The 15,651-nt window shown below is 41.3% G+C and overlaps 1 protein-coding gene across 10 annotated transcripts in view; it reads left to right on the forward strand.

Annotated features, from left to right (window-relative positions):
- The window catches only part of chd9 (chromodomain helicase DNA binding protein 9), a 76,653-nt gene that overhangs the window by 3,587 nt on the left and 57,415 nt on the right, over positions 1-15,651 (forward strand). For 9 of the 10 annotated variants that reach the window (XM_078252882.1, XM_078252891.1, XM_078252831.1 and 6 more), the window contains exon 2: positions 896-2,522. In XM_078252882.1, the coding sequence (XP_078109008.1) occupies positions 999-2,522 (1,524 nt within the window). In that variant the 5' untranslated portion in view covers positions 896-998. Of the gene's footprint in view, positions 1-895; positions 2,523-6,616; positions 6,723-15,651 lie in introns of those variants that run through there. The other variant, XM_078252908.1, reaches the window with a different exon arrangement.

Genomic DNA, 15,651 nt, shown 5'->3' on the forward strand with positions numbered 1-15,651 from the left:
TTGCAAAAGTTGTCATCTCGGCCTGAAAATGATAATGTGTGGTGGGGTTTCTGCTGGATTATTTTCATGAGTAGCTTGTTTGTATGCAAACTGATCTGATCATCATCTAGACTATACATTACTTAGTAAAACACACTAGGGATGTCACAATACCAAAAACCGATACCACGGTGCGTGTGTGTAGAAATGATAATACTTCAACATTAATTCCTTTTATTTAAACTTGGCGGGGCAGCGTCATGTCACCTACTTTTCAGTGTAGTTTCAACTTTCTGTTAAGGTGTGGAGTGGAGGGGGCAAGGAGAGCGTGATTTACGAAAACGTCAGTCTTCTGGACCCCACAGCCCGTTGCTTTGAAGTCTGGCATCGCCACACAGCCAGCATACGGTATCGTCTTTCATGAGTTCACCCGGAACTCCCAGACAGCAAGCATGTTTAGTTACATCTGTTTCTCTCTGCCGTTGTTGTTTTTCACAAAGAACCGGGCTGGTTAAAGTTAACTGATGTTATAAAGGTCCGTTAAAACAATGCTATCAGAGCACACGTTAGGTTGTGATAGACAACGGCAGAGAGAAATAGACTCACTTGTGGTTTTGGGAGTTCCATGTGAAGTCGTGAAAGCCGCGGTCAAGCCGTACAGGGAGATGAGGGGCTATTCACTGTTTTTCCGTGCTGGACGGTGTTCTTCAGCATTTAGCAGCAGTCTAGAACATTTTTAACGTATATACTGCCCCCGTCAGGTCTGGGTACCTACGGTACTGTGGAAAAATGAGTACTGGCACGTTTTCAGAATTTTGGTACCGAAGTATCGGTTCTCGTGACATCCTTAAAACACACCATCTTCATCTTCTTATATTAATGTTGTATTATTTTTTTCCCCTCTGTTTTTGGAAAGGGACACAATATAATGGCCATGCTGTAGCTCACAGTGAGGCTCATTGGGACCAGCTTGGATCCAGTGGAGTTCCAAAGGTTCCAGTTACCCTCCGGGCTCTGCCATGGACTTCTTTAATGACCCCAACCTCTTTGTTGGAGGTTTGGAAGGGCTGGACGAGGATGGCTTCCCCTCAGCACCATCACTCGTGGATGAGCTTAACCTCACTGCTGACTTTGAGCCCCTCCAAGTGGAGCCTCTAGACCCAGGGAAGCACCAAGACATGATCCCACCAGTTACTACCCAGCAAGCCATACCTGCTTACAGTCAGCAGATAGGTCACTACATTGGCATTAAGGCACATAATCCTATGGGACAGACATTTTCTGGTCCTGGAGGCACAGGTGGTGGAGGTGGTGACTTGATTGCAGATCAACATGGCCAGTACCATAATGCTGCCATGAGCCAAGTACCTCAATCCAATGGGCTGTTCTGTAACAGTAGCAGTCCAATGTGGGGCAACCAAGACCAGAATGGGAATATGTACCATCCATTATCTCAACAGCAACAACAGCTTTGTCAGCAGCAACTGCACAACCAGCAACTTCATGTCCGACAACAACAAACACAGCAGCAACAACACCACCCGTGTCATCAACAACAGGAGCAGCAGCACAGAATGCAGCAGCAGCAGCTGCAACAACAACAACAGCAAAGTCATCAGCAACAGCTGATAAACCAGCACCAACAAATTAATACACAGACTATGTCCCTGCAGCAACAGCAGCATCACAATTTCTCCTTTCAACAGGGAGGTCAATCTCAGCGCCAACAGCAAGTTCACCATACTCAACAGCAGGTTCAGCACCAACTAACTGTAGAAGGACCAAGGTTCCATTCAAGGGCAATGCCAAGTAAGTCTTATTTGGATAGTCAAAATGCTTCTCTGAGTGGGACTTGCCTGCAACCACAGCAGCAGCAGGGTAGCTACCAGTTGACGAGGGGACGACTGGAAGACCCTAACCTGCCCTTCCACATGCATTCTTCATCTATGGTTCACTCCCTGTCCACATGCTCAGTCAGTTCTGCCACTGCTTACCAAGCTGCTCAGTACCCTGCCTACCCTGGAGAGCCAGAAATACCCAGTCTCAGTCAGCAGTCGTTGTCTATGCCCACCACCACCACGACACCCCTCACTTCTACAGTGCCTGAGCTCTCAGGGACAGTATGTCAGTTTCCATCCACAGCAGTTATGAGGACCCCAGTTAACCAGGCAGAGGAATGTCCTTTCCGGGCCCTTCGTTGCTCTGGAGAAACCCAGGGAAACTGCAAGTCTTCTGAGATGTTTGGCGCGTCTATGAACTGCTACCCCAGCATGTCCAGTCAGCTGCCCTCTGAGCAGCCTCAGAGCTGCAGGGCCATCAACACTAATGGATACCAAGCATTGGGAGACACTCTCCTGCCATCAGAGGCTCAGGATGGAGACTTGGAGGGCCTGGAGCCTCCTGACCTCCTGCCTGACCTCCTGCCCCAGCTGGAGGCTGCACTCAGCCAACATGATGAATCCAACTGTTCCTGGGTCGATTCCAGCCAGGAGAGGGGACATGAGCACAGGAAACCTCCACCTGTTGACTACAAGGAAGACAAGGTAATACAACGTTAAACATATAATTCTTTTTGGTTCTTAAAAAATGTAAAGCATTCATTTGTCTGTTTTTAAGCACATAAATGCCAGTATATTTTAGCCACATTGTAGCAGAGCAAGCCTCTGAATGTAATATTATTTTTGTCCTAGTCTAATTTATATCTGTACAGTCTTTGCACTCTGTCCATTACCCCAATTTCTGCTCAGTATAGATATGATGATAATAATGAGGAGAATTTGACATGGGTAAAGGTTGATGAGTTAAAATTAATTAGATGTTACATTTGCACGTGTATCTGCTTCACTAATGGAGAACATTTCGTTGCTGCGATCATTTATGTGTGCGTCCTAGTGTGGCATGGCACAGAAACTAGCCACTCATGTAATGTTTAACTAGCTATCCCAGATAGAACGTGTGCCTGTAGGAAACCTGCAATCAGTGGTGGAACCTACATTAGGGCCATCTGAAAGCCTTCTGAAAATGATAACGGTCTGTCCAGCCTGGCCTGTCTATCTGCCCCGACAGCAGGTCAGGCCTGATTAGGCTAAGAGTGGCAGGAGTGTCTTCAGGACTTAGCTGTAAGCATACTTAGGGCTATATCAAGATGTGGGTCAGGGCAAGCTAGAGGCACTTGCACACAGCCTCGCTGGAGTGTGGGGGAGGTTGCACACTGTTGTGGTAGCTGCCACAGTTTCTGTGTGACTGTTTGTGTGTGCACATGTTAGAGAGCACATGGGAAGAAAAGAGGGTGGTGGAGAGTGGTTAGCACTTGAGTGAGGGGGAGGGGGTTTGGGAGATGGAGAGGGCAGTAGCTCATGGAAAAAGGAGAGCTTAGGAAAGAAAGGACAGGGAGGAAGAGCACGAGAGGGAGAAGAGCAGTAGAGGGGGAGGTTGGGAGAATGCATTAGCTGGCTGTAACAGGCTTCAGGCGGATCCTGGACCTCAGTTGGCTAGTAACTTAGCAGCAACCACACACCCTCCTGGCCCACGAGTGACACATGACCAGCAGCAAAAGCAACAGACGTTTCATCACACTTAAAAAAGGACACACATTTTCAACATGTATTCCTTCCATATTTTTGCTTAGATTTCAGCAATGTTATTACAAAAACAACATATGTTGTAACAATTTAACATATTTTGGTGAGTGCAGCAGAAACTGATTATCTCCAACTAGAAACATGTACATGTGGAAAATTCACACTTTTTTCACTCAACATACCCCCGTATGTTGAGTGCTGCCTTGGCTATCCAGCAATTGACAAAAAAAAAACTGGTGGCCTGTATGGATGAGCTCTGGTTAGGCAGACCTTTTGCTCTTCTGCAAAGGTCTGTGATTAAAATGGGGCCATGAACCACAGCTATACGAATGAGCATCTCCCCGTCTGTGTCAACATCCAGCCCTGTGTTGATGCTTACAGGCTGACTGTGCTATTCATGTGCACTGATGTGTGAAGAGCCTGCTGATAGTGTGTTTGCTGAACAGGCAAGGCATCAGGGGCTCGCTGCCCATTCTTCACTCCCCCGCAGTGAATGCGGCTAATTAGGATTTCCAATTGTTGTAATGGTCAGCTGCAGCTGGGATGAGCACCTACGGTTCAAGATTCAAGAACCGAAAACCGTGATAATTTTGGTCACTTTAACCACGAGGTTAAATTTTCATACCTTTTACATCCCTAGTTGCATGGCTAAAAAGCCTGGGCGTAGACCAGGGCGTCTACTGTCAAGTAAGGGAAATACCACCAGACAGGGATCACTGACCGCGTAACTCCATATGAACATACTTCAGTAACGGAACGTGGAAATTACTCAAGCATTAAGTTTATCGCAAAAGAAAGGATGCACCTCAGTACTGTGACCAAGCCTGGGCTGACGGCTTTGATAAATACACTGGATAAGCGGTACAACATGCCCTCCGCACATATTTTAGCCAGGTCGCCATACCGAAGCTAACGTTACACCAAAAATGTAAAGATGAGAGTTGCAGCGGAACTGTAAAAAGGAGTATTTTCCGCTGCTACAACCGACGTGGTCAAGCCATAGGATCACTGCAGCTGGCACTGCCATACTTACTTTAGTAAGTGTGATTTCTTACTGACTTTAATATTAATGTTTACACCAGGCTTATTTGTCAGTGCTTTATGTTATCATGGTAATTATTACATGTCATTGTATTACAAGGCTGGACGTTCAACAAATCAGTCACTGTGATTAAATTAGTTTATAAATAAATAATGTCATTCATATAAATTCATGCATCACCTAATTTAATCAATAGAATAACAGTAACGGTTTGTTTAATCCATCTAATATTGTGTTAGTCATACAATCAATTTTTTTGTCTTTGTTAAATAATACAGCAGATAATGAGCGTAAAAAATCACATTTTAAATCGCAATCGTAATATTGGTGGAAAAAAATCGCAATTAGATTATTTTCCAAAATCGTTCAGCCCTACTGGATGCCAGTTTGTAATGTTTACGTGTACTCATGTGAGTCAGCAGTCAGTCTTTATGCTGTGTGTAGTCAGGAATTTCAGACTGACGTCTGAGAAATCAAGTTTAGCAAAGGAGACCTGAGAACATTTTTAAATTAACTTCAATAACCTGGTTACTCTGAAATCTGTGCAGTTGGTCTACAGTTACATTTCTTTACTTCCATAATAAAAATAAAAATAAATTTGATTGGCATATTTTAAATGTGTTTGGTGATTTGATGCTGCAGATAAATGTAAACCTATTAAAAACAGACTAGAACTGGAAAAATTAACACTCGCATGCATAGCAGTAAACGGGGTACGGTCTTATGGTATTAAGAGAATAACTGGGTTACGCCAGTTCTCCCCGCATACGTGAGCTGGAAAGAATGTCGGGAGTAACTCTAACTCCGGCACAGTAGGTGGCGCTCTGCCAACGTACAACTGGTCAGAATAAGGTTTTGACCCTTTTCAAAATTATAACATCTTAGACAACTTGGTCTTATGCATCCATGCTTGAAAAGTGGGGAGAACATGGACGGCATTTCAGCGCTGTACTAAATGAGTTATCTAGCTATGTTAACCGGTTTGTGAGAACTCTGATTTTAACCAGGGTAAGGTGTTCACATGGCGTTTGAGAAACCGGGGTATTGCCGTAACTCAAATATAATTGTTTTTTTGAACTGCATGTAAACACACTGGTTGTTCTATGTTGCCATTTAGCCTTGCTTTCTGTTTTAGAGCCAGGTGTATATGTTATTTCAGCCTTGCTGCATTTTAATCTGTTCTGGTGAATTTGTAACCCTTTTTCCCTTGTCATGACACATGTATTCTAAATGATTGGCTTTGCAATTTTTTGCCCTGCTATTACACTCTGCTGTTTTATAATTTTGAATCAGACCTGAGGCTTCAAATATAATGGTGCCTCCTCTCTGCCTGCCTGCATTGCTGGTTTAGATTCATTATCTTACTGGGTATTGCTGCTCAACCCTCTATACCCTGCCTTGGCCTCTCAACTGTATCGCGAGTATGCAAATTAGGATATCTGTGTGCTCTTGCAAGTAGGACCGGTGTGTGTGTGTGTGTATGTATGTGTATATGTGTGATATGCAAGCTTTGTTGCTTCCTGACCTCTCTGAGGTTTATATAACTTCTAGCCAACCAGCCGGCCAGACTGGGCAGGCAATGCCATAATCGGCACTGAAACTTGACACCATGCATCACCCCAACCTTCACCCCACCACCCACATGTACCAACACACACACACGCACATTTTGCACATTTACAAACATCCTTGGGAAACCTGCTGCTTCTGTGGCCACATGGTGATAGGCTGTCTCATTCACACACTGTCCCTGATCACCTCCCCCCAACACCAATACACTATATTTTCTCTTTCTTTCTTTCTTTCTTTCTTTCTTTCTTTCTTTCTTTCTTTCTTTCTTTCTTTTTTCTTCCTCGTCCCCCACCTACTCCTCCCTCTCTGGCTTGCTCGCTATGTCAAGTGTTCTGACTGGTTGCATCCGGCCTCATCAGCCTGTCTGTCTGGAGGCCTGCCAGATAAGGGCGGGGGATAACTAAGGGTCAGAGGTAAACAGGAAGTCGGGCGGTCCTTGCTGTGGGCGGAAGGGGAGGGCTCAATGGAGGAGGAGGTGGGGGAGGAGCTGGGTGAGGAGTTTGGATTGCGTGTGTCAGGAGCATGTGGGAAAGCTGCCAGCCCAAACTGTCAGTAGGTCTGAATTTAAAGTGTGCTCTTTTATTCTGCTTGTCTATCATTCCTTCTCTCTATTGCCTCTTTCTCCTGGGATTAAATGGCTTTGAATATTTTTCTGGGGTGTTTACTCAGTGGTCAAATGTGGAGGTTTTTTGTGTGTATGTGACTGGAATACAAGGCTTTTTGGTTGTGACGTGAGGCAACTTCTTTGAACTTGTTAACCTTTGACTAGCGGAGAAGGGACAGCTGGGTGGTTAGACTACCACAGTATCTCAGGGTATAAAAGTACTTACTCTTTTGAGGAGGACTGCATGAAACTCACTTGTGAATTAGCCTCAGTGTAGTGTGCAACACAGGAAATTAGAAAAGGCATGAAGGGGTAATGACCCCTTTACCCTTGTGTTTACAACTGACACAGTGGTTGTCGTCTTGTGGTAAGAGAGAGGGATTGTCTGAGGAAATCTTGGAATAAAGCATCTTAATACGAAGGAAAGCTTGAATAAAGCTAGTTGAAGTTATTGTACCTGCAATAGGTTTGTCCTACTGTTCCTCTTGATATGTGGTTTATTTACCACAGTTTGACTTTGACAGAAGTTGGCTTACTGGTTACTGATTTGTAAGTTTAGCAAACGTGTGTGTCAGTAGGAAGTCATTTGCTAGTTGCCATGGATGCCTATGTTGCAGGTCCAGTCTTTGTCTATTGAGTGTGATGCTTGTGTTTTAAAATACTCTATTTCTTTTGACGGGGCAATTGACTGACTTAATTCACTGTCTACTTTAGAAGAAGAAAGTCCAAAGTTGACAAACTGGTACTGTATGTCATAATATGTCATCACTCACTGTGTAGTGAGTCAAGCTACAGTACCTTCTTACAGGCTCACAAAAAGGTCAATTTAAATAAACAGACGAAAAAATGATATTGATTGTAGGGTTCATCTAATCAATCGCCTGTTCAAAAAGTCCTCTTCATTATTGACACATTTCTGGTCCTCAGTTTGTCCATTTCGTCAAAAGTGTTCTATTAATTTATTTCTTCTAACTTGCTTCATAGCGCTTTGCAAAACCGTGTTTTTAATCTTGAGAATTATTCAATAAATGTCATACAGCAGTCATTTGAGAGCAGAGCCCATCTTGGTATTTCTGTGCAGGTTTCCTTGGCTTAGAGGAGAAAATGTGGCTATACTCCTACTGTATACATATCATTAGTGTTGCCACATACCACCACCCATCAAAACCAGTGTAGTCCCTGCTACCTTAATGGAGCTTTTTATCGTGCAAGCAAGCTGTAGTAGCTGAAGCTGTAGTTCAAAGTGCCTTCACTTTGCTGAATGGGAAATTATTCACAGAAATCAAAGATTTGGATGATTGTTTGTAATATCTATTTTGTTCAGCTTTTTTACGTAGTACCCTCGGTAATAAAGTACTCATAGTAGGTTTTCAAATTTGAAAGCCTCCAGATTTTTAATGTTTATTCAACCATTAAACCAACTTTAAACATTAATTTAAACAAAATTCTAAGAGAGATACAACAGATCCAAAAATAGTATCCACAATGTGCCCTGTTATCACTGCCCATTGTGTACCATTGTTGTGTAGCAGACATATTTTTGAGGGTATTATCTGTTAAGTGTTTTAAATTAAATGTGAGGAATTGCCTGTCAAAATGTTACACTATAATTGATGTACAACTGAAAATATGACATTTCAATCTCAGTTTAAGTGAAATGTAATTGAATCAGATTTGAATAAGTCTGGCTTTGATTTTAAAAAGAAGACCCATTTGAGTGCATCATTTTTGTGTTGATTTGCAGCAAATCGTCCAGAAGGTATAGATGCACACTTCCAAAACCCTTTTTAATCTGGGGTTATTGAAGCAAACCGTTGAGATAAAATCTTATCAACAGTAGAGCGTCTTCAAACTTGCAGGTGCAGTCTGAATAAAAGCCAGGAGCCGTTAAACTGGGAAAGTAAACTGAACATGAATTGGCTGACATTGTGATTAATAAGCCAGTTATGTCACCAACTGGTTTTATTTTAGCCAACCTTTTCTATTAAAACTATTGTACTTTGAGTAAGTGTTGAAAAAAGTATGCTAAAATATAAATAAAACTAATGTGCCCACTGTGTTGTAGTTTTACCCAAAGAAGACAATTTTACTCTCAAGAACTCTCTCTCTCTCTCTCTCTCTCTCTCTCTCTTTCTTCCCCCCATGAAATTAGCTAGTGTTTCTTTTCTGGTCATGTTTGTAAGTACAGTTGCTTTCATGAACAGCATTAACTTTTCTTTATTTTTTTATTTCTTTGTCATCACTTGCTCTTTGTCCTTTCTGTGTCACAGCCTGGCAGTCACTCTGATTGTCACATTGATTGGCTGTACAGAGCTGAGTTGACTTATACATGTGGACGGCCACAATTGAATGAAATACAGCAACTAGGGCTGGGCAATATATCAATATTATATCGATATCGTGATATGAGACTAGATATTGTCTTAGATTTTGGATATCGTATTAACGTGATATGACATAAGTGTCTTTTACTGGTTTTAAAGGCTGCATTACAGTAAAGTGATGTACTTTTCTGAACTTACCAGACTGTTCTAGCTGTTCTATTATTTGCCTTTTTCCCACTTTAGACATTATGTCCACATTACTGATGATTATTTATCTAAAATCTAAGTGTGAAGATATTTTGTTAAAGCATATATATCGATATGGAGGTATTTGGTCAAGAATCTAATGACATCTGATTTTCTCCATATCGCTCAGCCCTAACAGCAACTGAAGGATACTGAAGAAAATCCAGTCTATCTCTGACCGCAACAGCTGTGGAGTAGTGTCTATATTTCCTTGTGTCCACCAAATAATCAAATACTCATAATCTCATAATAATAATCTGACAGAATGGCATCTTGGCCATTTTTTAATTAATAATACATTTAACAAGGCAAATGGTGAAAAGTTTTTTGTTTTCCGTTACATTGGTGAAACATTTGTTACAGAGGGTGCGCTGTGCATTTGGCACGTTGCGTACGGTATGTGCAACGCTCTATACAATCTCCGCTCTCCTCAATGGTTCATATGTATTTTTAGATCTGTGTATGATGTATTTTTCTGCTTATTTCCTGGTTCTCCATTTCAAACACAATTTCTATTATTTTGACTTACCAGAAACCCCCAGCATTTTAACCCACAGTTTTAGAATATTTTGTAATTTTATAAAAATTCTCTATATATGAATGGGTTCATGTTGATCCTCTTCATTATGTTTTGTTTTTGGGTGGGAGAAAGCCTATCTGCCTGGCCTCTACCATTCCAACGGAGATTTATTCCACAGACACCTACCTCACACTGAACAGAAGGTAGAAATCAGACCAGGAACAAAAAAAATCCTTACTTCATCATATCCTGAAGGCTGCAGGTCGACGACGCACCCGCTCTGTCTTGCTTGTGTGCAGATGTACGTAGTTGCCTCTGTGTGTGTGTGTGTGTGTGTGTGTTCCTTTTTGTGCAGGCATTGGCCCTGCTCTCCCTTTTGCACTGCTTCAATAATGAGGCAGTTGTAAAGGTCTTGCTGTATTTCCTTCCACCTCATGCCTTCCTCTTTCCTCACCTCGCTCTCTGTCTGGCTCTCTTCACATCCTAAGGGACCTCCTCTCAGCTCCACTCTTCGGTTTGCACCGATGTTCCCATTAATGAATGGCATCATCCGCCGTGCTTGTTTTGCACAGTTCAGCTTCACTTCTCTGCCTAGTGTCTGAACTGCTGTGCTGTCTCTGAAATCCCGAAAGCACCGCGTCATTACTCGGTACAACCACAGTTAAAAAACAGCCTCAAAGAAGAAGGTTCTGGATTTTGTATGTGTGAAGTGCACACAAAAATAGAACTGTTCAATATGCAAAACACATTTAATTCCTCTGGGGTAGATGAATCATACAGCATCTGCAAACTTATCACTTCTTTAGAGGCCACCTGTCCTGCTTTCAAGTCCATGTTTGTGGTTATTGGGGAATAATCTTGTTCAAAGAAACAAATACTGTTAAATAAGTCATGATTAGTGATTAGTTTAGATTTGTGAATGAGGAGACCCCATATGTATGTCAAAGCATTATTTCAATTTATTACAACATGGATCTTATTTCCATAGGTTTGGTCATTGTTTCTATTGTTATGACATTGTATGGAGTAGTAATTTCTGAGATCTGGGAAGCGGGCAACATCTATTACTTTTATATTCTGTTTTCCATAACAATAAGGGACTGTTGCTGACATTACTGGTGTGGCCACTTTTGGTTTTACTTTCACATTTAGTGGTTTAGATAATCTGGCTAAACTGTTGGCATTTATTTTTACAACCTCCTTGATCATCTGAATGCTTGTCTCTTTCCCTGTCGGACTTCACTGTTGCTTTGTTGTCTACAAAAATAAAGTCCATGTTTTAATAAACTAGAATTATCATTTGTTTGCAAAAGCTTTTCTAAAAGGCCTGAGCAGAAATTCCAGTAAGTCACTCATCTCTGTGAGAAAATGACATGTTCTACTGATGTTTTCTATCAATTCATCATCAATGTTTATGTGAAAAGACAGAACTGACAGTAGCCAATGTGATAGCACAAGTCACCTTCCCAATACCTTGACAACCTCTGAGTCGATTCAAGTACAAATATTTTATTTAACACAAAAGAGACCTGCATTGAGAGCAGTGCGTGTTTGAACAGCAAAGGGTGCACAATGGCAGTGCTGGCATGTAAAATTCGGGAGTCGGCTACTTATTGTGAAGGGTGTCCCTCTGTGGATGGATGGCCTCTTCCTTTTCACGTTGACTCATACTCGCTAGTGCGTACACACAGTGGTAGCCCTTAAAATATCATCTTAAATTTTGCTAAGTGACTGCCCACTGAGCTGACACTTAAAGATACAAGAAGGGCAGATGCCCTAGTTAGAATCGCTGCCTGCTCTTCTCAGTCATCGGGCCTAATTGACACAGAGCTAGGCTATACTCTGTATTCTGCACAACCTCAAACCCAAGTCACAGCTGTTATTTTACAGGGGTTAGTGAGAAAGTGAACATCATGAGGATGCCAAACCAAGACACAAAACGGAGGTCAGGCTCCATAAATATCACAACTTGTCACGTTGTACTGCAAATTGTTTCTTACTTATCTAACTTCATCTTTGTATTGTCCTGATGTTAGTCAAATGCAGAAAAAAACATCCTGGCATTTTCACTAGACTGATTCAGATAGGACAGACACTTAAAGGTGATGGCCACCGTCTTCTGTCTTTACCATGCATTCCTGCCCTCTCTCTTCACAGTCACCCCCTAGTGTTCAATTCGGTCCTAGCCAGATAACTAGGAACAACATGCAGCACTTGTAACACTTCACATGTATCGGTCTGCACTCATAAACCTTGTTATTAGCAATAGGAATAGCGGTCTGTGCTGAACTTAATTAAATAAGGGAGTCAATTAGCTGACTCCATAATGGCAAACTAATAGTCTGTTTTTGTTAAAGCCTGTTGGATTGGAGTTGATTGGGAGTGAGGCGGGGCTGTAGTGGTGAGACCCTGCTATAGCTGGATCAGTTGGGTAATTGTATCCAGTGCACTAATTGCTGTATTTGCACCGAATTAACTTGTTAAGATTATTGTGTGCATTAGAGAGGGAATATATATATAAATTAATAAATGTGTGTATGAAAGGATGGATTATTTTTTTTGTCTGCATTTGTAATTATGGTCCTTTTTGAGCTTTATGTGTGTCAATGTTTACTATAAATATCTCAGACAGACAGTGTTGTATCTCCTGAGGTCATTGCAGTTGTCAGACTTGCACTTTGCTTACTACTTCTTTATACATTTTGGGCTTATGCATGGTTAACCATGAGGATGCAACAATATCAATGTACAGTAGGGCTGGGCGATATGGAGAAAATCAAATATAATATTCTTGACCAAACACCTCGATGTCGATATTGCAACGATATTGCAAGGTTGACAATTGGTACTTTCACAAAATATCTTCACATTTAGATTTTAGATAAATAACCATCATAATGTGGATATAATGACTAAGTGGTTAAAGGCAAACAATAGAACAGCTAGAACAGTCTGGTAAATTCAGAAAATGACATCACTTTATTGTAATGCAGTCTTTGAAACCAGGAAAGGACTAAACTTACCATGTAACGATATTACAATTCTTCAAAAGCTAAGACAATATCTAGTCTCATGTCGCGATATCGATATAATATTGAAATATCGCCCAGCCCTAATGTACAGTATGTATCATACTGTATGTTTTTATGTTAAATTAGGCTGACAATTTCAAAACGACCAATAGTCACTACCGGGTGCCAAATTAACGTTAGAAATTAAATCGTTGATTTTTAGTAGATGTCTTTTTCACACTCAAAAGGACGTTAGATGAGTTGAATTAGCGTTTTTCCCCCCAATAACAAAACATTTGAAGTTTTTACATTGTGCTTGTCTAGTTTGCAATCAATAATTACTTTGTTATTGTAGCCAAGAGACTACATCACAATACCATTATGTGTTCCCGCATCTCCCTGCACATCTATCTGGTCACAGTGGAGGGAGCCAACCTGTAGTAATAATGCTCTGTTAGACTTTCAGCAGCTTCTCTAAAGGGCACCATGCTCGGCCCAGCTACTGTTCTCTAAGCCCTGAATGAAGGATCATTATTGCATGGTGCTGTATTTAATTGGTTGAGGAAGCATTGCTGTGCATCTTGTCTCCTTTCATTTATCAACCCTGCCGCTGCCTAACACTCTAGTGTGGCTGCAAACTGGCCTGAAGCCTAAGGCCTAATTAGAAGGACCTAATCTTTTCGCACCTAGAGTTAACGGTGCAATCAGTGTATCATTAACAAAGCTATAGGTATGAGATCTGGTGATGTTAGGACAAGGTGTTTTTGTGAGGTTTTTATTTCTGTAAGAAACACTGAAGGCCTAGCCTATCTTTAGTTGACAGAACTGAGAAACATTATTAAGGAAGTGTCTAAGGTTCAACCAAAGTTGGAGGCAAAAGTGATCAGACTTTGTTTATTGTTTTTTGTCATCTATAGTACTTTGTTGTAGAGCTGTAGAAGAGGGCACTGGTCGTATGACATCCAACACAGTCGGCTGCAACACAGCGTAGCACTCACAAATTAACAGCTGATTAGCAAAGTCATTTTTCTGATCTGTAAGACTACGCATGAATGCTACATTCTGGGAGCGAAAAATACTATATTCATCTATACCTTTTTGAGTGGGAAGCATTCTTCTGACATTAAGATTGACCAAAATTGCTCCCAGCAAGCAGTGGTCTTGCGTAGTCTTACATATAATAAAAAATACTTTGCTAATCAGCTGTTAATATTTGAGTGATACACTGTGTTGCAGCCGACTCTCAAGTGTTGGATGTCAAACCACCACAGATCAGTTCTGAACCTGTGAGAAATGCTGCTCGCTGTCTGATGGATGTTCATTCATTTTGAATGAGATCGTATGGTGCATTATTTTGTTAACAAGGACTGTTTTTTATTTTGATTATTGATTAGTTAGATGACAGAAAATTCATTTGTGACAGTTTTGATTATCTATTATGATGCATTCATGCATCCCTTTCATATCATATAAATAAAAACGTTAGGGATTATTGGCCACTGACCAAAGAAAATAAACTGAAGACATTGGCTCAGCTTCTGGTTACCTTTTTTAAATGTGTTGACGTTTTGCAGATAATAGCAGAAAAACAAAGGTGTTGGCCAGAGAATTTGAGCTAAAATGTTATCAACCAAAAAAAAAAAAAAGAAACTAAGATTTCTAACAAGGTCAGCAGCTAGAGAACTTTATCCAGGATTTTGTGTGGATTTGATGGCTTGCTCAAGGACACTACAGCAGGGTTATTCCCCAGTGCAAGCAGCATTATGTAAACCAAGTAGGGTTTTACCCCTTAATTGCAAATGTTTAAAACTGAAATAACCAATAACCAGATCAAACATGTGCATTGTCTACAGCAGTATAGGTGCATAATAGATCAAAAGGCCTTTTTATATGATAATGTTGCTATTAACACTGGGTGACATTATATTCCAGTTGGCTTTGGGTTTCATCTCTGTGTATGGGAGTAGCAGCTAGCTGTAGACTCTGAAGCATCGCTGGGTGCTAGCCATCATGTCATTTTCATTCAGGGCATTGCTAGCGCTCAACTCTCATTTCCCTAATGGTGAGTTAGTGGAGACTCTCACGGTAGTACAGGCAAGAAATGAGAGCGGTGGCGCACTAATACAGGCCCTTTGATGAGGTTGTAATGGAGTGTTCAGAGACAGACACCTGTGCCTCTGCAGCCACCCTACCCCTCCCTCTATATCTCCCTCTGTGGACGTGCACACATATCCTTCCTTTCACCAGCTCTGCTACTCCCCTCCCCTTCCTCTACTTCTCTTCCCTCCCTCATCTGTCCTTAAAGGTAGCCACTCCCCCTCATACAGAGCCGCCAGGCTTCTTTGCATATTAACTATTTAGTGGCAAAGGAGCAGTGGCTTCATGCCATATGACCGTTGAAGCATGTGTAGTTGTTGACTATTATTCTCTTTTCCTTTGCCGTCTCTCTTTGCTCTTGCTTTGATAGACACACACAAACAAACCTTTTCCAGTGAAAAAAAAATCACTAACAGCAATGTATGGTAACTAACTATTTCTGTTTTAAATAAGATGTTATTGGATGTCTATCACATCTTACCTATTTACCCATCAAATAGTCTGTAAACAGTGATTTATTTGGATAGTAGATTTTAGAGTTTCTTTAAGCATCATTTTTCCACATTTTACAATGGAAAAGCCATTCTGCACTGTTGCAAGTGCAAGAGCTTGCATAATTATTTGCACTTAAGGCAGGTGCAGTAATGAGGGCACCGTTTTGTTGTCATTTTTTCT

Source organism: Sander vitreus, chromosome 1 (assembly GCF_031162955.1).
Source record: "Sander vitreus isolate 19-12246 chromosome 1, sanVit1, whole genome shotgun sequence".
Classification (NCBI taxonomy): Eukaryota; Metazoa; Chordata; class Actinopteri; order Perciformes; family Percidae; genus Sander; species Sander vitreus.